This window comes from Balaenoptera musculus, chromosome 3, assembly GCF_009873245.2.
Source record: "Balaenoptera musculus isolate JJ_BM4_2016_0621 chromosome 3, mBalMus1.pri.v3, whole genome shotgun sequence".
Lineage (NCBI taxonomy): Eukaryota > Metazoa > Chordata > Mammalia > Artiodactyla > Balaenopteridae > Balaenoptera > Balaenoptera musculus.
This window is the reverse complement of record NC_045787.1, coordinates 135,408,230-135,432,845: the sequence shown is the minus strand read 5'-3', so window position 1 is coordinate 135,432,845 and position 24,616 is coordinate 135,408,230. Positions and strand designations below refer to the sequence as shown.

At 37.9% G+C, this 24,616-nt stretch overlaps 1 protein-coding gene across 1 annotated transcript; it reads left to right on the top strand.

Annotated features, from left to right (window-relative positions):
• The first annotated feature begins 943 nt into the window (after positions 1 to 943).
• On the top strand, positions 944 to 24,608 carry RARS1 (arginyl-tRNA synthetase 1). The gene is made up of 15 exons (XM_036845720.1): positions 944 to 1,038; positions 2,369 to 2,503; positions 5,585 to 5,773; positions 6,681 to 6,789; positions 7,477 to 7,577; positions 8,415 to 8,536; positions 9,481 to 9,601; positions 11,765 to 11,894; positions 12,878 to 12,982; positions 15,717 to 15,895; positions 16,260 to 16,369; positions 18,644 to 18,749; positions 22,686 to 22,858; positions 23,000 to 23,247; positions 24,387 to 24,608. The coding sequence occupies exons 1-15, from the start codon at positions 994 to 996 to the stop codon at positions 24,494 to 24,496; spliced, it is 1,983 nt and encodes a 660-aa protein (XP_036701615.1). The 5' UTR covers positions 944 to 993; the 3' UTR covers positions 24,497 to 24,608.
• Positions 24,609 to 24,616: the final 8 nt, after the last annotated feature.

Here is a 24,616-nt window from a genome sequence, read left to right as displayed (position 1 = left end):
GAGCCCACGAGCCACAACTACTGAGCCCACGAGCCACAACTACTGAGCCCGCGTGCCTAGAGCCCGTGCTCCACAACAAGAGAAGCCAGGACAATGAGAAACCCGCACACTGCAATGAAGACCCAACACAGCCAAAAATTTTTTTAAAAACCCTCAAGATTATTATTTACTTTCTTTTTAAATTTATTTATTTATGGCTGAGTTGGGTCTTTGTTGCTGCACGCGGGCTTTCTCTAGTTGCAGTGAGCAGGGGCCACTCTTCATCGCAGTGCCCAGGCTTCTCATTGCAGTGACTTCTCTTGTTGCGGAGTGCAGGCTCTAGGTGCGTGGGCTCAGTAGTTGTGGCTCTTGGGCTCTAGAGTGCAGGCTCAGTAGTTGTGGCGCACGAGCTTAGTTGCTCCGCGGCATGTGGGATCTTCCCAGCCCAGGGCTCGAACCTGTGTCCCCTGCATTGGTAGGCGGATTCTTAACTGTTATTTACTTTCTTGTCTGGTATATCTATTCCCTCTAAAATGTAACCTCCATGAAAGTAAGGACCTTGTCGGACTTGTTTCCAGCTGTGTTCCAGCGCCTGGCATAGTGCTGACATATTAATGTACATAATAAATGCTGTTGAATAAATTAATGAATTTTGTTAGTTCTGTACCCATTTCACAGAGGGGTTAAATGAAGCCCTTGAGAGACAAAGGCTTTAGGTTAAGTGCCTCTGTCCAAGTTAGTCGAGCACAGAGCAGGTCTGGTCCGATTCCCCTCAAATCCTTTGCCCTCGTCCCAACATCAGAATCTAAAGGCTGCAGCCCCCCAAATCCTTGCAGAAAATTCCCGCGGGTTCTCCCCGCAGTGTCTCCTGGATTTCACCAGGGGGCAGCAGAGGCGACACCCACGAGACGGCTGGGCGGGGCCGGGAAGGGCAGAGGGAGAGGGGTTCCGCTTCCGGGCGGGGCTTGCCGCTTCCGCTTCCGGCGGCCTGGTGGGTAAGGCGCTGACGAGAGGATGGACGGGTTGGTTGCTCATTGCTCCGCGCGGCTGTTGCAGCAGGTGGGACAGCGTGGATCCGGTGGGAAGGTTTGGAAGGGAGGCGCCGGGGCCCGGCTCCCGCCCGGGCAGCAATAAGGCGACGGCAGCGAGGCGGAGACCGGCCTGCGCTGCCTCGGAAGCTAATGCCCTCCCAGGAACGCTCTCCCAGAGGTGGGAGAGGAGGAACCCGTGGTTTCCAGGCCCGGGTGACGGTGACGTTCAGCGAGGTGGAGGATCCCCCTCTCTCTGACTTCCCCAAGGCAGCGTGTCCGGGGGTGGGGTGGGGGTGGGCTGGAGCCCGGCGTGTTGAGTACAGCCTCGAGCAGTGCTTGTCTTTTCCCGAACACGCGCGCGCTCTCGGTGGAAGCGCGGGACCAGGCAGAGGAGCCCTGGGTCCTGTTTGCAGCTCAGCCACCGTTCTCGCCGTGCTGCTGAGCAAGAGGAATCCTGAAAAGCCTGTGCAGTGGTTCATTATCAAGCTGGAGTTTGCTCTCTTGCCCTCAGTATTCGTGGGGGGAAGAACTATCATAGTTTGTCAAAAAGTGACAGTTCCCTTACCCTCTAGGCCCAGGTGGGGAGGGCTGGGAGGGGTGATGGGAAAGTAGGTTACGGAGTGTCATCTCATCACGGGCACTGCTTTATGCCAAATCTCTCACAACAGTATAAGTTGGTCAGGTAAATTGGCACGTTCTTTACTGCTCTCCTCGCACGGTCTTTGTCCATGTGGGACTGTAAGTACCCTCTCGCTGGGTTGTGATAAGAGTAATAGAGATAATTTATGAAAAGTGTTGGCTCAGTGCCTGGAACATAATGTATGCTCATTTATGGCAATGTTTTCGGCTGTAGTTATGTCCAGGTAGACTATCTGACAGTTAAAGTGAGGGCGTGTCTCCCTGAGTAATGCAGTTAGGTTGGAAGCTTGATTTTCTTTCGACTGGACATGTCTTTAGTTGGAGGAGAACATCTGGTCTAGGACCTACGACCCTGGAAACAAAGAGAGGAAGAAATGGGAGAATCCTTTTGTCTCAGAAAAGGCAGAAGGGGTGGCACTTGAGCCAAAAAAAGAAACAAGCGATCTGAAGCTTATCCCCTTGCATGCTTAACACTCCTGTTTCTCCCCGCCAGCACACAAGCTTCATTTTTTCTTATCAAGGATAATATCCTAATGTCATCAGAAACCTCAAGGAAGAAAAATCACAGCTTATCCAAAGGAAACTCCTTCATTCCCATCACCTCTGCCACACCCAGGTGTAGAGGAGGGGAAAGGAGGAAGTAAGCCTGTGGTACAATTTATTATGTGGTGGGAGTCATCAGTCATGAGGGACCGAACGAAGTGGCTTTTCTTTCCTAGGAGAAAGAGATTACGTTTCTGACCGCTGAAATTGATCGGCTGAAAAACTGCAGCTGTTCAGAAGCTTCTTCAAATTTGCAACAGTTGCGGGAAGAAAATTTAAAATTAAAGTATCGGCTGAATATCCTTCAGAAGGTGAGTACTCTGGGTTCTGGTTTCATTCTGCAATTTAAATTATTGTGTCTTTTTTAAAAATCCTTGTTATCGAAGATTCTGAAAGCATGCCCTGAGGAATTTGGAAAAAGGAGTGAAGAAACCCTGTCCTTTCTCCCTGCACGAGACAAGTTAGGACTAAGTTGTTGGTGCAGATAATGGAGAAATTGCTCTTGTCCTTCTAGGGCCCTTTGAAATGTTTCATCATACTAAGTGTTTGGCCAGCTTAATTTTGCATAATTGCTTCTATCAAATGGAAATATTTTTAAATACACCCGCAGCCCTTCTCTGCTTTAAGTTGGTTATTGTATAGTTTTACTTTCGTATTTTACAGCGTCATATATATATATTTTTTTCCACTTAGTATTTCAGAACATTTTTTTCCATGAAGCTTGTGTTGTACTGGTTATTTAATGACTTCATGATCTAACAGTGTTTATAAGTTTTGTCAACATTATGAGCTTGCTTCAGTTGGGATTTTAATTTCTTGGCCTGCTGGTGACGCATCCCATAATTGTTCTCCTGTGTGTGTACTACTTTCCTCGCATGGTCTTTGCTGCACTGGCCTTATACCTTTTTTCCAAAGCTTACCCCATTTATTCATCTTAGACTCTGCCTGCCCCACTCCCGTGAAGTCTTTTTTATTACCTACCTATCTCTTCTGCTTAAAATAGCTTTGAGTCTTCTAAAGTCACAAAATTCCTTTTCCATGGAATTGCCCCCAAAATATCTCACCTTTCTGATTACCTCATTCATTCTGCACTTATTTCTACTCATTTCCCTATTATATTTATTTCTATTCAGAGGTATTATTAAATGCCTAATATGTGCTAGAGTCTAGGAGGGAAAAGATACAAAAGGAAGTACAATGTATTCTAATACACATTTTCATAATGGGAACTAGCTCTAATTGTAAATAGAATTCTGTCAGTGTAATGTGGAAGGCATATTGGTTCTTTCACAGATACTTTGCCCTACTGAGTAACAGCACTGAATACAAAGTACACAACAGAGAACAGCAAGCCACAGAAGAATAAATAGTGAGGAATGCCCATTCTCCCTACCCTCTTCCTCTGGCTCACTTTGGCCACATGCTCTGAGTTAGAAACACGTGTTGGATGGTTGTCTCAGAGGCATTTTTGCCCTTGTTTTCATTAACTCAACAGCCTCAACTCTTCCTTACACCCCCTCCCACTGAGCTGTCTTCCCCCCCCGCCCCCCCGCCAAGATTAAGTCTTATATTTACTTAGTACTTATTAGAATTACGGGTACGTTTTTCACCAGTGACAATGTTAAGATTGCTGTGTGATGGTGCTCTTATTACAAAATCACAGATTTTGAGTAATCTGCTTCTTATGCTAATTTTCTCATAAGCTCTGTGGTTTTAGGAGGGTTTTTTTTTTTTTTTTTGCATAATGTCAGGTGTTTCAGAATGCTTATATTGAGTTATAGCAAAGATGTTTGTACCATACGTAATATTTCTTAACCTCGTGGAACTTACCATTTTGGGGGAGAAAAGACTTGCATATTTAATTATAGTCAAATACTTAATTGCATGGTGCAGAAATCAAGTACAATGGATTCATATGCGTGTGTTTACATATATACACACAAAAACATACACACATCCATACATATATACTGATATTCCCAGCCTTTAAAAATAGATTGAGATTTATCTACAATTGGTTTTGGGTCTTAGGATCATATCTAAATAACTTTAGTATTGTGTCAGCCAAAAAGTTTGTTCTGGTTTTTCCGTTAAGATGTTACAGAGAAACCCAAATGAACTTTTTGGCCAACCCAATATTTGTTATTGGAAATCTTTAGATTGTGAAAAGCATATCTTCCCCTTTTTTGAGTGTGTCATCACAGGGGAGTCAATTATTGACTAACTAAAAATTTAAATCAGTATTTTAGTGAGTTTAAAGAATATAATTTCTTCCATGTGGTAGAGAGTGTGCCGAGGAAGCGTAGAACTTGAAATGCTCCATTCCAGCAGTACTGACCACGAGTCCTGACTTTGCCACTTGCCTTTGTTATCTTTGGCCAGTTACTTAATCTCTAGCCCACAGGGAAATGATGATAGTAGTCACAAACCGAATTTCTGTTATGTAGATGAAGTAAAATAATGCACATAAATAAATAAAGCACTTGACTCAGTTCTTGAGACTCAAGTTACTCAGTAGTACTCAGTTCAGTACTACTCGAATAATAGTTTTCATTATTGTTGCCATTCATATTGCACATCATTGGCATTTTGACTAATGTAAAGTTGTGATTACTTTGTAGCAGCATTTTCATTTGTATTCCATTATGAGCATATGTGTTCAGTCACCAGTCATCTTGACCTGCTACCTGGCAGGTACAATGCTAGGTGCCAGGGATAGAGCCATAAATAGGACACTTTCTTTACAATCAGAAGTCTGGTGGTACAGACAGATAATTTGGAGAAGGTATGAAAAGTGCAATAATAGAGGTAATTAATTAATTCTACACCATCTTAAATGAGTATATTCCACTTCAGAGAAAGTGAGAAATAGGAGGTAGTAGTAGTCCAACATGGGAATAGCAGTGAGACAAAACAACCCGTTATTCTGATATATTAATATTACCCAGCAGTATTTTTTATCTGTTTCATGCCTTGAAGGAGTCAACATTTTAATGGAGAGAATATATTTGTTTATTTCTTTTGTCCATAGAGCTTTCAGTTCCGGCATTTGATAAGAAGTTATTTAGGATTTATTTTGTATTATTTTCTCAGTGCTTTAGGGAAGCTGAGAAAATCCAATCAGCCCCTTACTCTCTATTGCTAATTTCTGTTCTGATAAAATAACTGTAGAAAGAAAGTACTCAGGACATTTTTACATGTATGTCTTAGATGCTGTGGGATAGACTTGTCCTATTAATGTTTCTCAGCATATCCTAGGTATGAGAGCATTACACTATCAGTGTATATTACCTTTCAGTTCTTCTCAAGACATTTCAAGGTTTCTCAAAATATTTGGGAAAATTTTGTATGATAATTTAGAATTTATTGACATTTTCATTCTTTTCTTACAGAGTCTTCAAGCAGAAAGGAACAAACCAACTAAAAATATGCTTAACATCAATAGTTGCCTACAAGAGGTCTTTGGTTGTGCCATTAAGGCTGCCTATCCAGATTTGGAAAATCCTCCACTGATAGTGACACCAAGTCAACAGCCCAAGTTTGGGGACTATCAGTGTAATAGTGCTATGGGTATCTCTCAGGTGATTATATTATTATAAAGCATTCTTGGTGATTTGATTTTCTTAAGCATTATAATTATCATTACCATTTGCATAAATAATAGAAAATTGTATCCTCAATGGAAACATTTTCCACAGTTCTGAAAAACTTGAAGAAAGGGAATGTATGTTTTTAATTTTTAAAAAGCACTAATTTGAATATTTAGATTATATATATATATATATATTCTCTATATATATTCTCAGTGTTTAAGGGTAATAGTTGGTATTCTTTTGGCACTTCCCTCCTTTTGTGTCCAGGATGGCAATGTGTTATTGTTGAGGGATTAAAAGTTAGCTGTCTAGAACCAGCATTCCCATGAAATATTTGATGGAGATGTGTCTTTGAGGTGGGCTTGTGTATTTCATATTCAGTTAGAGGAGTTCCCTATTTTTAATAGCTACATTGTCTAATGTGTTAGTAGTTTATTACCCCTGGTTTGGGACTTTTTGCTTTCTTTTCATTGCTGAATAGAAAGGCTTCATCTAAAGAGACCAGATTTTTTTCTAGATAATTTTTATGTGTTTGCGCTGGGGTTAAGTTTATAAGGGTGCTATTTATTACTCAAGTCTGAATATTTGAAAATTAAGAATGTGAATATCCTGGAAACGGGCATTATAACTAAAGACTTTACAAGTCTTCATGAAAAAGTTCTAGATAGTTGTGGCAACTCATTTTGAAATGGAGGTCCTGTGGTTTTGGCACTTTTTTATTCCTTCTGGCGCTTTGATGTCTGATGCTTTAATCAATCCCTTTACAAGGTCATTGGTCTCTGCTTTTCTGCCTTTTGATGGGTCTTGTGTCAAATGCATCTGATGCTTTGTCAGTTGTGCATTTCCTAGTACCTTGCTGAAACCTGTTGTGTAATGAATCATTTATGTTTTATAGATGCTCAAAACCAAGGAACAGAAAGTTAATCCAAGAGAAATTGCTGGAAACATTATCAAACACCTCCCAGACAATGAATATATTGAAAACGTTGAAATTGCTGGTCCTGGTACGTCATAATGTTATCTTTCTTAAGTAGTTGTATTGATTGCTGAGTCCTTTAGAAATAAGAAAACTTTTTTTAGCCGTGCCACGCAGCTTGTGGGATTTTACCAATAGTTTCCTGACCGAGGGATTGAACCCGGGCCCACAGAATTGCAAGTGCCGAGTCCTAACCACTGGCCCGCCAGGGAATTCCCAAGAAAACCATTTTAAATATAAACATAGGGTTATAACTTGTATACTGAACAAGATGATGAAAGCACCTTAGATTGAGAGTTAGGAAACTGTAGTTTTAAACTAGACTTAGCCACCCTGGTCTTGGATGAGTTACTTTATCTCTGGCTTAGTTTTTCATCGGCAAAAAGGAGATAGCTCATGGCAGGTATTCTGTACGAAAGGATCATCTCTTTTCTGTTAAGAGGTGAACAAATCATTTGCTGAGAGTGAAGGGGCCCTGAATTAAGTAAGAAGCTTTCAGGAGAGTGGTGAAGGTTTGAAATAGATGCTGAAACAGGGAACTTACAGGAGTGCTCAAGCCAAGGCCCCAAGTGGTTTTGGAAGCCTGAAAAGTTTTGCCAGAACCAGACTAAGGCTCTGGAGCCAGCATAAGTGACATTGAGAAAGGCTTTGGGGGTGAGCAGTCCTCAAGTTTGTAGGCTATCTGATTTTTTTTCTCTTCTCTATTGTTCTTTAGGTTTTATTAATGTCCACTTAAGAAAGGGCTTTGTATCACAACAGTTGACCAACCTCTTGGTGAATGGTGTTAAACTACCTGCCATTGGAGAGAACAAAAAGGTATATGTACAATTTTTGATTGATATAATAATACATTAGAATTGTGTTAGTTGTAACTAGGAATGGCTTTCACTTTTTATATTGAGATTTAATCATTAATATTTTGAGATTATGAACATAGCTGTGAAGTAACTTTTCCCCTGGGTCTTGATTGCTATGTGATTTTTCCTTTCAATCCATAAAGCATTTGAGGTAGCCAACCGATATTTATGAGTTGTCTCTGAAATAGAGAATAGAATTTGTTAAAACAAATTTGATTATTTTTCAGTTAATAATGGACAGGTTTCATCAGAAGACCTAACACAATTGAATTACAATGCAAGCTACCGTTTAAGTCTTAAGTTTATTATTATTATTAATAATAAATTTATTTATTTATTTATTTTTGGCTGTGTTGGGTCCTCGCTGCTGTGCACAGGCCCTCTCCAGTTGCGGCGAGCGGGGGCCACTCTTCGCTGCAGTGCACGGGCTTCTCATTGCGGTGGCCTCTCACTGTGGAGCACGTGTGGGCTCTAGGCGAGTGGGCTTCAGCAGTTGTGGCATGTGGGCTCAGTAGTTGTGGCTCACGGGCTCCAGAGCACAGGCTCAGTAGTTGTGGCACACGGGCTCCAGAGCACAGGCTCAGTAGTTGTGGCGCACGGGCCCAGCTGCTCTGCGGTATGTGGGATCCTCCCGGACCAGGGCTTGAACCTGTGTCCCCTGCATTGGCAGGTGGACTCCCAACCACTGTGCCACCAGGGAAGCCCTTAAGTTTATTATTAAATGTTATTAATGAATGTGTTAGCAGAATAAAATGTTTATATGCCTTTAAAAAAAAGTCTTTATTATTTATCCTAGGTTGTAGTTGACTTTTCCTCTCCCAACATAGCTAAAGAGATGCATGTAGGCCATCTCAGGTCAACGATCATAGGAGAGAGCATGTGCCGCCTCTTTGAGTTTGCAGGATATAACGTGCTGCGGTATGTACTCTTGGCTTTCTTTGGAGATTTCTATAGACAAGGGAAAATGTCACTTGAGAAAGAATCTGACTAAATCAGTGATTCATAAGTGTGGTTCTGCTTCATAATCACCCATTAGGCTTTTAAATTATGTCCTTGTCCCCTCCTCTGGACTAAAAGCTTTTAAGACTTGGGGTAGGGGTGGAACCAAGGAAAAAGCTCCCCCATTTGTTCCACAAATATTTCTTGATTGCCTCCCGTATACTAGGGGTATATATTCCAGTGGGAGAGGTAAGCAAGAAACAGATTGTGCTGGGCCTTGTAGGCCATGGTAGGATATTGGGATTTTATTAAGTGCAGTGAGAAGTTATTGGAAAGTCTCAGTTAGTAGGGCATGTAATCTAATTAGAGATTACTCTGGTTTCTGTGAAGAAGCTAGGCAAATAAGGGAGAACTACAGTAATGAATTAGAAGGCTGTTTTAATAATCCAGTTAAGAGATGATCTGGTGGTTTGAGATTAGATGAAAGCCGTGAGGAATGAGAAGTGCTTGGATTGACATATTTTGAAGAATTTTGTCCATTGACATTTGGGAACCACTAATTACACTAAATAATTAGTTGAAAAGTTAAATTTTCATAAAATTGTGGTAATGACCAACATTGGTCCAGCTGCCGTTGTCCCAGTTAACTACACAATAAACAGATCACTGTCCATTGATAGGAACTTCATGCAGCAAATCCTAGAGGCCTGCTATTTGCAGCCTCCATTCCTGGGTATGCAATACTAAACATAACAGACCTGGTTTTGCCTCTCAGACCAGTTGAGGAAACACCTCCATAAAAAGATATTACTAAATGTGATGTACTGGCACTTAATGTTAGTGGTTCCTAATGGAATATAATTCCTCTAATTTAACCATGTTTATCATTTTAAAGTGATTTTATGTTCTGTGTTTGGTATTAGATTAAACCATGTAGGAGATTGGGGAACCCAGTTTGGCATGCTCATTGCTCACCTGCAAGACAGATTTCCGGATTACCTAACAGTTTCACCTCCCATTGGGGATCTTCAGGCTTTTTATAAGGTTTGATTTCATTTATTATTCTATTATTTGTGTGTTTATCATTTATTACAATTATTTGTTGTCCTTAGGAGTTTAAAATGGTATTTGAAGCTACTGTGTTAATAACAGTTGCTAAACTCTCTGTTCCTTAACACATCATGTTTGCTTTTTTTATTGGTGTATGTTAAAAATTTAATTCTACCACATTACCCATTCTTAAGTGAATTTAGGAGTTTGTTAGTCAAAATACATTTTAATATTTAAAAATTTCTAATGCTGTAGTTATCGTCTTCATTTTATATATTTTGAAAGCATTGTTAAGTATATGTAAACAGTTTTTGTTTTTGTTTTTGTTTTCTCATTCCATAAATAAGATTTTAATATATATGATCTTTTACAAGGAAGAAATACCAGAGTCATGTCTATTACACAACAAGTTTACCATTTTCTGTGTGTGGATGAAAGGAGGGGCTGGAGAACAGTCTCAAAAAAATTAATCAATTAGGGGATAACTGTTGTAACAGCCTCATATTCCTAAATGGACCTTCAAACAGTTGGTTTTACTGGTTACAGCATAGACTTAATATAAGTTTTCATTCACTTAGCAGATTTCAAAAGCTATGTCTTACAGCGTTTGAAATGGTACATTTTTCAAAATATACCAAGAAACACAATTAGTATTTAGGGAAGATATTGATTGATATACATATGTTTTGCATGAGTATATGATTTCAACTGATGGAGTATTTTTCTCTTAAAAGTATTTTATTATTATTATTATTTTTTTAAACATCTTTATTGGAGTATAATTGCTTTACAGTGGTGTGTTAGTTTCTGCTTTATAACAAAGTGAATCAGTTATACATATACATATGTTCCCATATCTCTTCCCTCTCTCCCTCCCTCCCACCCTCCCTATCCCACCCCTCTAGGTGGTCACAAAGCACCGAGCTGATATCCCTGTGCTATGCGGCTGCTTCCCACTAGCTATCTATTTTACATTTGGTAGTGTATATATGTCCATGCCACTCTCTCATAAACAGTTTTTTAAAGACAGTTTACCATAAACCATAATTTTAAATCAATTAGTGTGACTCCTTTACTTATCCGTATATAAACATTCAAACATTTATTATATCATTTGTGGTTATAATATCATTTTTGTATTCTGCCTGTTAAACATTTTATCAGACTCTTTTCATGTTACTTTATAACAGCACATTATTTTGGATTTGTGGACCAAAGTTTATTTCACTCCCTATTGTTGGATTTTTTTCCCCCCATTTTGGGGGAGCTCAAACTTCATACATGTAGGTCTTTTTCCTTTTTAAAATTGTTTCCTTATGATAGACAGTATCCCAAGAATAGAATTACTGCATTAAAAGTAAACATTTGTGGGTTTTTTGGTTGGTTGTTATTGGGTTTTTTGAAGTTATTTTTGTCTTTTGGTATGTATTTTCTAATGAAAAATTGAAAATAAACTGTTTACTGATATCAGATGGGTGAAATAACTTATAATCTCTTGGGATTCTGTGCCCTGAATATAATGAGACAAATCTATTAATGCAATAAAATGTTTCTAATACATAGCTAAATTTTAAAACCAAGGTAAAAGAAAAGCCATGTATTTCCAGTTTTTTTTAAACACATAGATCTGTAATTATAAAGAAATGTCTAGAATTTCCATCAGAATGTTATTGCTGGTCAGTTTGGGGTGGGATTAACAATAATTTTTTTTTTTTTTAGTAAGCATGTGTTGCTTTCAAAATAGATATAAAAACAATGAAAGCAATTGTATTTTTAATTACAAAAAAAATTGCTCATCCAGAATGGAAAATAGAGCCCAGAAAATTCCTCCTCATCTGTTAGCTATTCATTATTACTCTCCTGGAACATAGCATTGGTGTGAATTGGAAAAGTAGAGGTAGCACTGTGGTGAGAATTTTATATTTTTAAGAAAAATTATTTCAGAGGAAATAATAGGGTTTTATTGGCACATTCATCTGTAACAATACTCTTTGTTGAGATAGAGCACTTGTTCTGGTGTTCTAAATTTTTACTTCCTCACTCTGGTCTATTTGTGGGGTTTGTCTAGGTCTTTTATTGAGAAATGTACAAATTTTTTATCTAGATATATGGGGGTCACTCTTTACAAACCTTACCTTTCTTTTAAAAAAACCACAGGAATCCAAGAAGAGATTTGATACCGAGGAGGAATTTAAGAAGAGAGCGTACCAGTGTGTTGTTTTGCTCCAGAGTAAAAATCCAGACATCATAAAAGCTTGGAAGCTTATCTGTGATGTCTCCCGCCAAGGTGAGTTTCTGGGCTTTGTTCATTCATCTAACAGATACTATTGCATATAGTTTCTTGAGTTTTCAAAATTGACCTTGAATGACATGTTAAATTTTCAAGGACTAGCAAATAGATTATTTTTCTTAAGTATTTTCTGAAGTTGAAACTACAAAGAAAGTTTATAAAGACAGGCAGGTGCAAAATTTAACTTCCTTAGAAGTCAGGAAAAATTAGTTAGGAAAGAAAGTAGGAAAGAAAAAGATGCTATTCACAGTAGCATCCCAAGCTATAAAAATAGTTAGGAATAAGTCTATCCAAGAATGTGTAGGGCTAAAATGAAGAAAAATACACAAAAGGATGGAATAGAATGTTTGGATAGAGTGTCATGCAGAATCCCCTAGTTCTCCACATTCATTTGTGGTTTTAAGACGATTTTAACATAATCTGAAAGGTCACTTTGAGGAGTAAATGAACAAGAATAGCCAGTAGATCTTTGGAAAAAGCTGGTGGCTGTTTTGCCACGCTAGGCAGTAAAATGTGTTGTGATACTGTAGGTTATCTTGTGTCATTAATGCGTGGCTAGACAAACAGATAAATGGTACAAATTAGAAAAAAAATATATAAGAAAATTCAGTAAACAGTTGATCTCCAAATAGGAAAGGCTTTTCTTTTTTTCTTCTCATTTACATTTTCTAAGAGTAAATTTTTTAAAAATTACAGAAGGTATTTGTTCCTTGCAGGAACAAAATAAATGTAGACAGGAAAAAAGGAGATACATTATCTGTATTCCTACCCACTATTAATAATTTTGATGTGTATCTTGCTATATTCTTTCCAAATTTTAAAAGTGGCAGTATGTATGTAATGCTCTGTTTCATACATTTTCATGTAATTAATTTCCTTCCAAATGCTGCAATTAAATAATAAATTTCTTTTAAGGTAAGATGCATGTTTCCTATTTGTTTAAATTACACATTTTCTTTATTTGGTAACTTTTTCCCTAGAGTTTAATAAAATCTATGAGGCGTTGGACATCTCTTTAATAGAGAGGGGAGAATCCTTCTATCAAGATAGGATGAATGATATTGTGAAGGAGTTTGAAGATAGAGGTGAGTTGGTTTTTTTTTAACTTTATTATACAAATTTTCAAACATAGACAAAAGCGGAGGGAATATTATAGGGATCCCCAACTCCATGCACTTGTTACCCAACTTAATTATGAATGCAGGCCGATCTTATTATGTCTATATCTTCCTATATACACTGCTTATATCATATAATTTCATGTATAACTGCTTTGGTTTGTCTCTGAAACAACAGACCCTTCATCCCACCCCAAAACCACAATACCATTATTACTCCATGACAGTTCCTTAATATTAAATAGTGAGTCTAGAGTTCAAATTTCCCAAGTTGATTCATAATCTTTTTTAATCATGAGTATTTTTTTCAGTGTCTGCACATTTGTTTACTATAAATTCTGTAGGTCATGGGTTTCTCTCCGTTAGCCCCATCCTTTTTTCTCATTTATTTGAAGAAACTAGGCCGTTTGTCTTACAGAGATTCCCATATGGTGTTATGTAACAATTCCTCTATCTGTATTTTCTAAAGAGGTTTGATTAAATTCTGGTTTGTGTTTTTCTTTTCTTCCCTTTTTTGTTTTGTTTATTTGCAAGAATGCCAATTTTTAGTTGGCTCTCTTATTATGATGTTAAGATGAATTAGTGGGTTCAGGTGTTGTCAGCCTGATCTATCCTTTAATTTCCCCATTAGACTTTCCCCTACAGGTTTTAGCAGCTGTTGATTGTCATGACTTTGCTCCATTATTTCATTAGAGATTGGAAAACGGTGGCATTCTGTCATTCCTTTGTTTGTTACCTGGAATTCTCATGTGCAGAACTTTGTCACAATCATTTTGGTTATCCTGAGGTACAATTCATAGAAGACAAACAGTATAAATTCTTGGTCCTTTATTTTTCTTTATCAATTTTCAGAATAATAAATTAATTTCTTAATATCTTCCAGATGTGACAACTGGATTGTTGTTAGCATTATTGTAAATTAGGTTTAATATCTTTTATGTTTTTCGACCATTTGCCTTAGATCTGGATTCAGCCAATCTGATATCTCCTAGGAAACTTGGTTCCTTGAATGAGAAATGGTATTTGTTAGTCACATTCTGGAGCCTAGGGACCATACTTAATAAGATAATGAACTTTTAAAAAAAATTTTTAAATTGAGATATAGTTGATTTACAATGTTGTGTTAATTTCGGCTATACAGCAAAGTGATTCAGTTACATATATATATATGCATGTATGTGTAAATACATATTTTTCATATTCTTTTCCATTATGGTTTATCACAGGATGTTGACTATAGTTCCCTGTGCTGTGCAGTAGGACCTTGTTTACCCATTCTATATGTAATAGTTTGCATCTGCTAACCCCACACTCCCACTCCCTCCCTCCCCCCGCCTTGGCAACCACAAGTCTGTTCTCTGTGAGTCTGTTTCTGTCCTGTAGATAGGTTCATTTGTGTCATATTTTGGATTCCACATATAAGTGATATCATATGGTATTTGTCTTTCTCTGTCTGACTCACTTCACTTAGTATGATAATCTCTGGGTCCATCCATGTTGCTGCAAATGGCATTATTTCATTCTTTTTTATGGCTGAGTAATATTCCATTGTGTATATGTACCACATCTTCTTCATCCATTCATCTGTTGATGGACATTTAGGTTGTTTCCATGTCTTGGCTATTACGAATAGTGCTGCTGTGAACATAGGGGTGCATGCATCTTTTCAAATTATAGTTTTGTCCAGATATATGCCCAAGAGTGAGATTGCTGGATCATATGGCAACTCTAGATTTAGTTTATTGGGGAACCTCCATACTGTTTTCCATAGTGGCTGCACCAATTTACATTCCCACCAGCAGTGTAAGAAGGTTCCCTTTTCTCTACCCTCTCTAGCATATTTTATTTGTACACTTAAGATAATGAAATTTTAATAATGAAAAAGCACAGAGAAGTTAGTAACTTCCCAGAGTTACATAGCTAATAAGTAATAAGTCTGAGATTCAAACCTGGGCAGTCTGGCTTCAGAGTTTGTTTTTAACCAGCATTTTATACTGCCTTCACCTTACCAAGCATCAGTTTCCTAAAGTGTAAAAAAAAACCAGTAATAACAGTACTTACTGCATAGAGTTATTGTGAAGGTTGAATTTAAGGCTTAGCATAGTATTTAGCACATGGTAGCATGCACTCAAAGATAGCTGTTTTTACCATCATGTACTCTCCTGTCCCTTCTTGCATCCAAGAATTTTGTCTTTTTCATCATGAGTGTATGAACATGATTTTACTTTTACTTTTCACTAATCACTCCAAATGCTAAATCCTGCCATGTTTGTCTCCTGAACTCTGTTGCAGTTTTAAAACTGTAAATGAATGAATACATTTTAAGAGGTAATGATAAAAATTGCACCCTTCTCCCAAAGGAAGGCTGTGACTCCAGCATGAAAACAAAGCACAGATTTCCATGTTCTGTGTCTGCTGAGCAGGTGGGCTCCAGTGAGATGCTCTATGAAGAGTTTGGGAGTCAAGTGTAGGGTTAGTCCAGAAAACTGCCAGGATATCTCACCTGTGCCCTGAACATACCCTGGGTGCCCAGACAACTTGACGATAGCCATTTTCCAAGGCTCATGCTAGGTCACATTGAGGAAAAAAATCCTGTGATTTTTTTTTTTTGAGCTCTCTAATAAATATCCTATAATGGCTAAGCATTTATAGTCCTTTAAGATTATTTTAACATTATTAATAAAGTCTTTTTTTCTTCTAGGATTTGTGCAAGTGGATGATGGCAGAAAGATTGTGTTTGTTCCAGGATGTTCCATACCATTAACCATAGTAAAATCAGATGGAGGTTATACCTATGATACATCTGACCTGGCTGCTATTAAACAAAGACTATTTGAGGAAAAAGCAGATATAATTGTCTATGTGGTGGACAGTGGACAAGTAAGTGAGTTTGAAGATTTGTATATGTTTACATTGTCCGAATGGTGAGGCATTTGGCCCTATAAGACCCTATAAATTTCCCTACAAAAATTCAGAAAAGTAATGTAATATAAGGGAAAGAACAGGGTTTGGATTTGGCCAAACTTGTACACTTCTCAGCTTTCCCGCTTGTCTCTGTAAACTGAAGGGGTGTTCCTTTTCTCATATATAAGGAATAAAGAAGAGCTTTTACAACTTTACTTGCCTTACAAAATGTGTGAGTGATTCGAATTTTACAAATTTTTATTCCTAAGCAGAAGAGCTTTAAGTTATTTTTTTAATTAGAAAGTTGAGCAAGTAACTTTCTCTTTCTTTTTCTTTGTAGTCTTTACACTTCCAGACAACATTTGGTGCTGCTCAAATGATTGGTTGGTATGACCCTGAAGTAACTCGAGTGTCTCATGCTGGATTTGGTGTGGTGCTGGGGGAAGACAAGTAAGTCTGGAAAATCTGAAGGTGGAAATGACACACCTGACCCCCACATTTCTTTGAAAGAGGCTATATTTCATTTGATACCATAGTCTACGTATGCTGTAGTGGTGTACGCAGCTGAGCTGTTTTGTACCTATGTCTTATCACTGCCAGAGAATGTAGCCTTTTAGGGAGAATTTAGAGAAATTTTTAACATCTTACATTTAATATTGTCTTGGGATCACTTAGCTATTTAATCACCATATCATTTTAGATTTGGTGACACGGCCTAAATACTACCATCACATAAAAGTGGGTGATGTTTCTAAAAACTGCATGAGCTAGCTCAAGATGCTTAACAAGCCAGTGTACAAAAGCCCTAATTAAGCATGTAAAAGGCAGGCTAGGGGTGTCAGGATATTTATTTTAGATACAAGATTATATGCAGACTAAATACCTTAGATCAAATATCTAATTGTAACATATGACTCTTCTATATAGCTGCGCTTTTTTGTAATTAGAAGACACTGGGTCCTTACTGTCGTTTTCATGGTCCTAAGAAAGAGCTGAAAAACTAACCCACGTGTTAGTATTGCTTTATAGTATCTTAGTTTCCTAACTATTGGTTTTTTTGACTAACATTTAGATGATTATTCCTACAGTTAGGAGAAAATTAACACATTTACCTTTTATATCTGATGTTTATCACCAATATTTATACATTGGCATTTAATTTGTTTATCATGTAATGGCTAAGGGATTTTTTACTTTTTTTGGTTGTTGTTTTATATTTCTGCATTCAGTATCATGTAATTATGGTGTCCTACACCATAAAAAAGAAAAATAATATCAGTGATAGTTAGCCAGTAGCAGCCTACCATATTTTAAATATTGACATTAAAATGCTCAGATTCTGCCATCTATTATTTAGTGAATTTTTCTGTTTTAAGGCTTTTTACAGTAAATAACTTATCATTTTATTTGATCATCTTCCTGTTTATTGAACACCTCATTGGCTGGGTGCTCCACAGTGTGTACATGAAGATAACATAAAACATGGGCTCCTTCCTGAAGAAGCCTGTCATCTAAAGCAGAGCAGTTTCCTGTGGAGCCTGTTAAAATATACATGCCAGGCCCTACCAGGAGAGTTACTGACTTACTAGGTCTACAGTGGGTATTAGGCATCTGTTTTTGAAAGCTCTTTTGGTATTCAGATATGCATCCCTCTTATTAGAACCACTGGTCAGAGGAGTAGACCAACACAAAAAAACAAAAATTCAAGGCAGGCGCAGGTAGGGAATAATGGAAAAGACCAGTTATTGCGAAGTGGAGACATTAAGGAAGGCTTTCTTAGCATTTTGGCTAGGCTTTATGATGGATATCATTTCATCACACAGAAGGTCTGGAAGTTGTTGGAACACTCAAGGAGGGGAGGGGATGGTATAAGGAAAGCTATGGAAGTATTTAATGTATTTTTGGAATAATAAAGGAGTTTTAATTCTATAATGAAAGGCAAGATGATCCTTTTTACGGCAGCTCTGAACATATAACTTTAACAGGAAGTATCACAATTACTTTGGCAGACTTTGTGTTAGATAGAAAAACATGCTTCCTTTGTACCATTATTGGGATTGAAGGATTTTATTAACTTAAAAAAAAGAAAGAAAGAAAGAAAAAGACATCATATACTTGGATGTCTTGCAAACTTCTTTTTAATAGGTAAAATCCAATTTTCATGAAATGCTTTTTAATAGTGCAGTTGCCCATCAGTACTTTTGCCCCATCCACAGAGATTCTGATTTCAGTGAGTATGAATGGGACCCTGGCATCCGGTTTTAAAGTTCTCAGGGTGATTCTGATATGCTTCTAGGGTTGGTTACCACTGGACAGGTGGAATTACTATTCAGAGAAATGCAAGTAAGATTCCAGTTAAGAATTTGCTTATTTCCCAAGCAATTCTAGAAGCAAAGGTGTAATTAATAATTTTCTAAGAAGGTAAAACAACTGAGCCAAACTTTGTGTTCAGAAAAATGAACAAATTAACGGATGTCTTCTTTTCTTCCGTTTTAGCGAATGTATTAAAGGTGAACATGTAGAGAATGCTATTAGGAGCCTAAAGCATAGAATGCTTGGAGTTGAGGGTTATAGATGAAAGACACTTGACTGTATCTGCTTTCTTTTGGCATCCTCCCTGGTTGTCAGCTGAATAAGGCAGTGTCAAACCGTAATTTTCAAAGATTTGTAAGTTGGAGGGTCTGCTTCAAAATCTGTTTAACTGGGACATTTAAATTTTATTAGGAAGAAGTTTAAAACACGATCAGGTGAAACAGTGCGCCTCATGGACCTTCTGGAAGAAGGACTAAAACGCTCCATGGACAAATTGAAGGAAAAAGAAAGAGACAAGGTAATCCAAAGACTTATTTGTGTATTGTGTAGCATGCATTGTGTTGTGGTTTTTTATTTTTGTCTTTATTGAGAGAACTGGGAAGGATTATAAGGAGTCAGTCCACTTTTGACAGGCTTATGTTACTCAGATTTTATTGCACAGTTTGTTTCTTGAATTGTTGAGTATTTATAGTGAAAATACAGTTCTTGGCTATTACAAAAGGCCATGGCCTTTTCCGCCTTTGTTAATGTGGCATAGAATCTCTGCTTCTTATTGGCAGTTCACCTGTCACTGCTTTGAACCAGTGATGGGAGAATATTGAAGATTGAGACAGTCTGAGTGAAGAGCCTACATTAGAGTGTACATCTGCTGAGCTCCTTTGTCTGGGAGCATTTGTAGACTGATCATAGCAGTAAACACTTACCACTCTCGGCCACTGACGAGCCATCAGAGTAGGAAACATGATGGGCTTTCATAGTACCCTTAGAAAGGACTATGGTTGGATCTGTGTGGAATTTGGAGGAACTGCATCAAAGTGGAAAAAAAAAGCATCCAAAAAAAAATTTTTAAGATGGGAATAACAGAGGTCAAGGATTGAGATTCAAAGAGTCTTAGGTCTTTTACTCTCCTGCAAATCAAGTGGTATTTTGGAATGAACATAATTACTATAAACAGAAGAGTAAAATAACAGAAAGAGACACAGAATAGGAAGAAATGTAGACATCAGAGAGCCAAACAAAAAAAAGGCTCTTTGAGGACACACTCTCTTGTTTGGTTTGGGTAGATCACTGATAATCCAGAGAGCATGAAGGCAGGCTGTAAGGCTACATTCTTCCCATCTGTTCCCTTTCCATTGTTAGCAAAACGAAATGTAAAATACTTTTTTTCTCTATTTCCAGTAGGTGGTTGTCAGGTATACCCAGTTGGTATCTCCAGAATGGTTTTGCCTTTTAGTTCTGGCCTAGGCACAAGTGGCACAATCAGATGAAAACTGGAAAATTTAGTCACCTAATCTATTTGTTTAGTCTGCATGATAACAAGAACTGCTTTGACTCTTTTATTTATTTGGCCATTTCAGCTAGTATGTTTTGATTTGCATACAGTAAAATGTAAAGCTTGATGAATTTTTACACACACATATGTATAGACATGATAACATCAACCAATCAAGTTATATATCCATCATCCCAGAAAGTTTCTTATCACCATAGATCACTTTTGTTTATTTGAGGACTTTAATGAAATCATAACGTGTGTTCTGTTTTCCAGGTGTATCAGTAGTTCACTTCTTTTTATTGCTAGATAATATGTATGTATGTATGTATGTATGTATGTATTTATGGCTGCATTGGGTCTTCATTGCTGCTCTCGGGCTTTCTCTAGTTGTGCTGAGCGGGAGCTACTCTTTGTTGTGGTGTGCAGTGGCTTCTCTTGTTGCGGAGCACGGGCTCTAGGCGCACAGGCTTCAGTAGTTGTGGCACACGGGCTCAGTAGTTGTGGCTCATGGGCTCTAGAGCACAGGCTCAGTAGTTGTGGTGCATGGGTTTAGTTGCTCCGCGGCATGTGGGATCTTCCCGGACCAGGGCTCGAACCTGTGTCCCCTGCATTGGTGGGCGGATTCTTAACCACTGTGCCACCAGGGAAGTCCCTAGATAATAGTAGTATGTTTCTTCTGTTGATGGACATTAGGGTTGTTTCTGTTTGTTGACTATTACAAATAAGAAGCTAATTTCAGCATTGCTGTTCAAGCCACTCTATGGGTACATGCACTTTCCTCTTGGATGTATATCTAGGAATGGCATTGATGGGTTGTAGGGTGGGCTTATGCTTAACTTGATTAAAAATTGTGCCAAGGAGAGAGTTGTAACCGTTGTACACTCTCACCACTAATATGTGATTGTTCCAGTTGCCCCGTATCTTCCACTATAACTTTTTGTGAGTCTTTTATTTTATCTTTTCTGGTGAATGTGTATTAGTGTGTCACTATGGTTAAAATTTGCATTTCTCTGATGAGTAATTTATGTTGACTATTGCTTATTGGCCATCTGGGTGTCTTTTGTGAAGGGTCCGTTCAAGTCTTTTGTACAGTGTTTGTTTTAGACCATCTACTCATTTATATTTATCCACATATTTACCCTTTCCTGTGAACTTTATTCCTCCCTGCAGTTTTTTTTATTGCCTAGGTTTGGTTTGGAGAGGGAGTTAGGGAGTTTCGTTCTTTCCTTTGTACTTATCTTGCTTGGGAGTTGCTGAGCTTCCTGTGGGTTGGGTTCCTCATCAGTTTAGGAAAATTCTCAGCCATATTTCTTCAAATATTGCATCTTTGCCCCATTCTGTTCTGGAATTCTAAGTACATATATTATGCTAGAACTTTTGACTATCTCCCAAAGTGTCTTTCACTTTTTTTTTTCACTTTTCTTCTTTCCGTGCTTTATTTTGAGTATTTTTCTACTTCAGATATTTTGCTGTTCTGTATTCCAAATGTCTATTGAAATTTTGTTTTTCATCCAATTTTGTCTCTCGTCTAATTATTTGAATACCTTAATCATAGTTTTCTTTTAGCTTTTCATTTTGAAATTTTTCTTTTAGCTTTTCATTTTGAAATAATTTCAGACATACCAAAAATTGTAAAATAGTACAAAGAATTCCCATATTAGCTTCCCCAAACATTAACATCTTACAGCCGTAGTATGATTATCAAAATCAGGAAATTAACATTGCTGCAATACAATTCACTAATCTGCGGACCTTAGTCAAGTTTTGCCATTTGTCTCACAGACGTCCTTTTTCTAGTCTAAGATCACATGTTGCATTTAGTTTTCATGTCTTCTTAATCTTTTTTAATCTGGGCAGTTCCTTGCTCTTTCTTTGACTTTCATGATCTTGACACTTACGAAGGGTCAGGTTTTTTGTGGAATGTCCCTCAGCTGGATTTATCTGGTATTTCCTCATGATTAAATTCCAGTTATGCAGTCTTGGGAAGACAGGAGTTCTTCTCACTTTGTTACTTCAGGAGGCACGTGATGTTGATATTTCTCATGATTGTTAATATTAATTTTGATCACTTTGTTAAGGTGATACTATCAGTTTTCTCCACTGTAAAGTTACTGTTTTTCTTCTTTGTAGCTAATAAGTATTCTTTAAACAATTCCAGACTTTAAAGTTGCTGTTGACTTGTTTTTGTTGTTTCTATTTTCTTGTTTCTCCCTCCCCCTACCTCACCTCCTTGGTTTTTAGTCATTTCATCTGCCCTTGTGGATGAAAAATTATAATGGTTCTAGATGACATCATCTTCCTAGTTAGGTTTTCTGGCCGACAGATAGCATACCAGCTGGTTGTCTTGATGGTGTCCTTGTGTTGGTGCTTTCTGGTGACCTCAGACAGTTGTTTCATATAATTTATTCAGCTTTTAAGTAGTTGATTTTGCTGGAAGGGTTAGTCTACTTCAAGCTACTGCATCATGTCCAGAACAGAAATCCTTACTTACTTACTTGTGACCTAATAATGCTTCAGAATGTATGACCAAATTTAGCAAAACAGTATTAGATCTCCAGTTCTTGACACCCTATTTTAATTCCAGTTAATTACCTGACCCTAATTTTTGTTTTTATTTTACTGTACTTGTTTCCTGTAAGCTACCTCAGAATCTTTGATGGAATGAAGCGGATATAAACTAATAATTGGTGCTTTCAGTTTCTCATTTACTGAGTAACGTATTCAAGCGGACAGTTCATAATTTACAAATCAAGTTTCTCATGGAAACATTCTTCGTTATGCAGAGCTGATGAATTGTATTTTCATTGTTCTCTTCTTTGTAGATTGGTCCATGTTTTCCTACCTCAAGTGTTGATATTTATTAAAGTTTACTGATTAAAAAGCACCATTAGATGCTCCTTCCGCCCATCTTTTGTCTATGAGACAGGATTATGAAGTATTTTTTTCTTTTTCCAAAAGGTCTTAACCACAGAGGAATTGAAGGCTGCTCAGACATCTGTTGCTTATGGCTGTATCAAATATGCTGATCTTTCCCATAACCGGTTGAATGACTATATCTTCTCCTTTGACAAAATGCTGGATGACAGAGGAAATACAGCGGCTTACTTGTTGTATGCCTTCACTAGAATCAGGTAATTGTGGGTACAACATTGTTTTATTTTGAATCAAATGATGATCATTTCTAGTTTATATCAGTCATTTCTTATTACATGTTTCAATGGAGAAGAATGTACTTAACAAAGGGAAATGATGGCTGTTACCTGATTTTTCAGGTCGATTGCACGTCTGGCCAGTATTGATGAAGAAATGCTCCAGAAAGCTGCTCGAGAGACCAAGATCATTTTGGACCATGAGAAGGAATGGAAACTAGGCCGGTGCATTTTGCGGTTCCCTGAGGTTCTGCAGAAGATTTTAGATGACTTATTTCTCCACACTCTCTGTGATTATATCTATGAGCTGGCAACTACTTTCACAGAATTCTATGATAGCTGCTATTGTGTGGAGAAAGATCGACAAACTGGTGAGTGGCTCATCTAATAGTCATTTTGGGGATTGGGCACCAACAAGGCATTTATTTGAGTTGGATGTAGGTGGTTTTCAATTTGTTTTATTTATGGAAACCACCTCCCCCCCCCATTTTTCCCCCAATTACACATTAATCCATATCATACACACAAGACAAAATTGAGCTAGGTCTAATAAAAGCATAAACGGAATTCTTCCCATTCCCAAACTGACTAGTTTCCCCACCCTCAGGCACGTGGGATGGAACCATAAGAGTCCAAAGAAAAACAGTTGGAAGGCCACTAGGTATAGGACATTTCCAACAAAAGCAGTGTGACTGAGGGTCCCAGAATGACTCTTTGGGGTTCTTGATAACGAAAACTACCCTTGGGGGAAAAAAATGATACCTTTTGTAGGCTTTTTGCTCTACCCTGTTACGTAGTTAATGAAGTAGACTGAATTAATGTGTTACATGGCAAGTAGGCATTTCTGAGAGTCATGCCTGAGAACTAAAACTTCATTAGGAAAAAAATCTCACCATTATGGTGTTAAAGTTTATAGTTAATTCAGACCATGAGGCCTAGGAAAGAACTCTAAAAAGAAAGATAGGGCTTCCCTGGTGGTGCAGTGGTTGAGAATCTGCCTGCCAATGCAGGGGACACGGGTTCGAGCCCTGGTCTGGGAAGATCCCACATGCCGCGGAGCAGCTAGACCCGTGAGCCACAACTACTGAGCCTGCGCATCTGGAGCTTGTGCTCCGCAACGGGAGAGGCCGCGATAGTGAGAGGCCCGCGCACTTCGATGAAGAGTGGCCCCCACTTGCCACAACTAGAGAAAGCCCTCGCACAGAAACGAAGACCCAACATAGCCATAAATAAATAGAAAAAAAAAAAGAAAAAGAAAGATAAAATTACAGTCTAATCAGTGCAGGCCTTGTATCTCTTTTATCATCAGTTGAAAACAGATTTCTTGAACAGAACACTTTTATTTCTTAGATTGTCTCCCCTTATAGTTTAAGGTAAAGGTGATTCTAGTTAAAGCCCCAAAACATCTATGGGTTGGGCTATTCACTTCTCAGTAAAATCCAGAAGTAACATACATTCTTTAATAGTGATTTGTAAAAAGAAAATTTACTGTCTTTTTCTATGTTCTCAGGAGAAGTATTGAAGGTGAACATGTGGCGTATGCTGCTGTGCGAAGCAGTAGCTGCTGTCATGGCCAAGGGGTTTGATATCCTGGGAATAAAGCCTGTCCAAAGAATGTAATCCTCCTTAGGTTTGAACACTGTGTGATTTTACCAAAGTGGCCATTAGCATTGTTTGCTTTTTTACAATCATGTGGATACAAAAACAAGTAAAAGAAATTTGTCAGCTATCTACAGAACA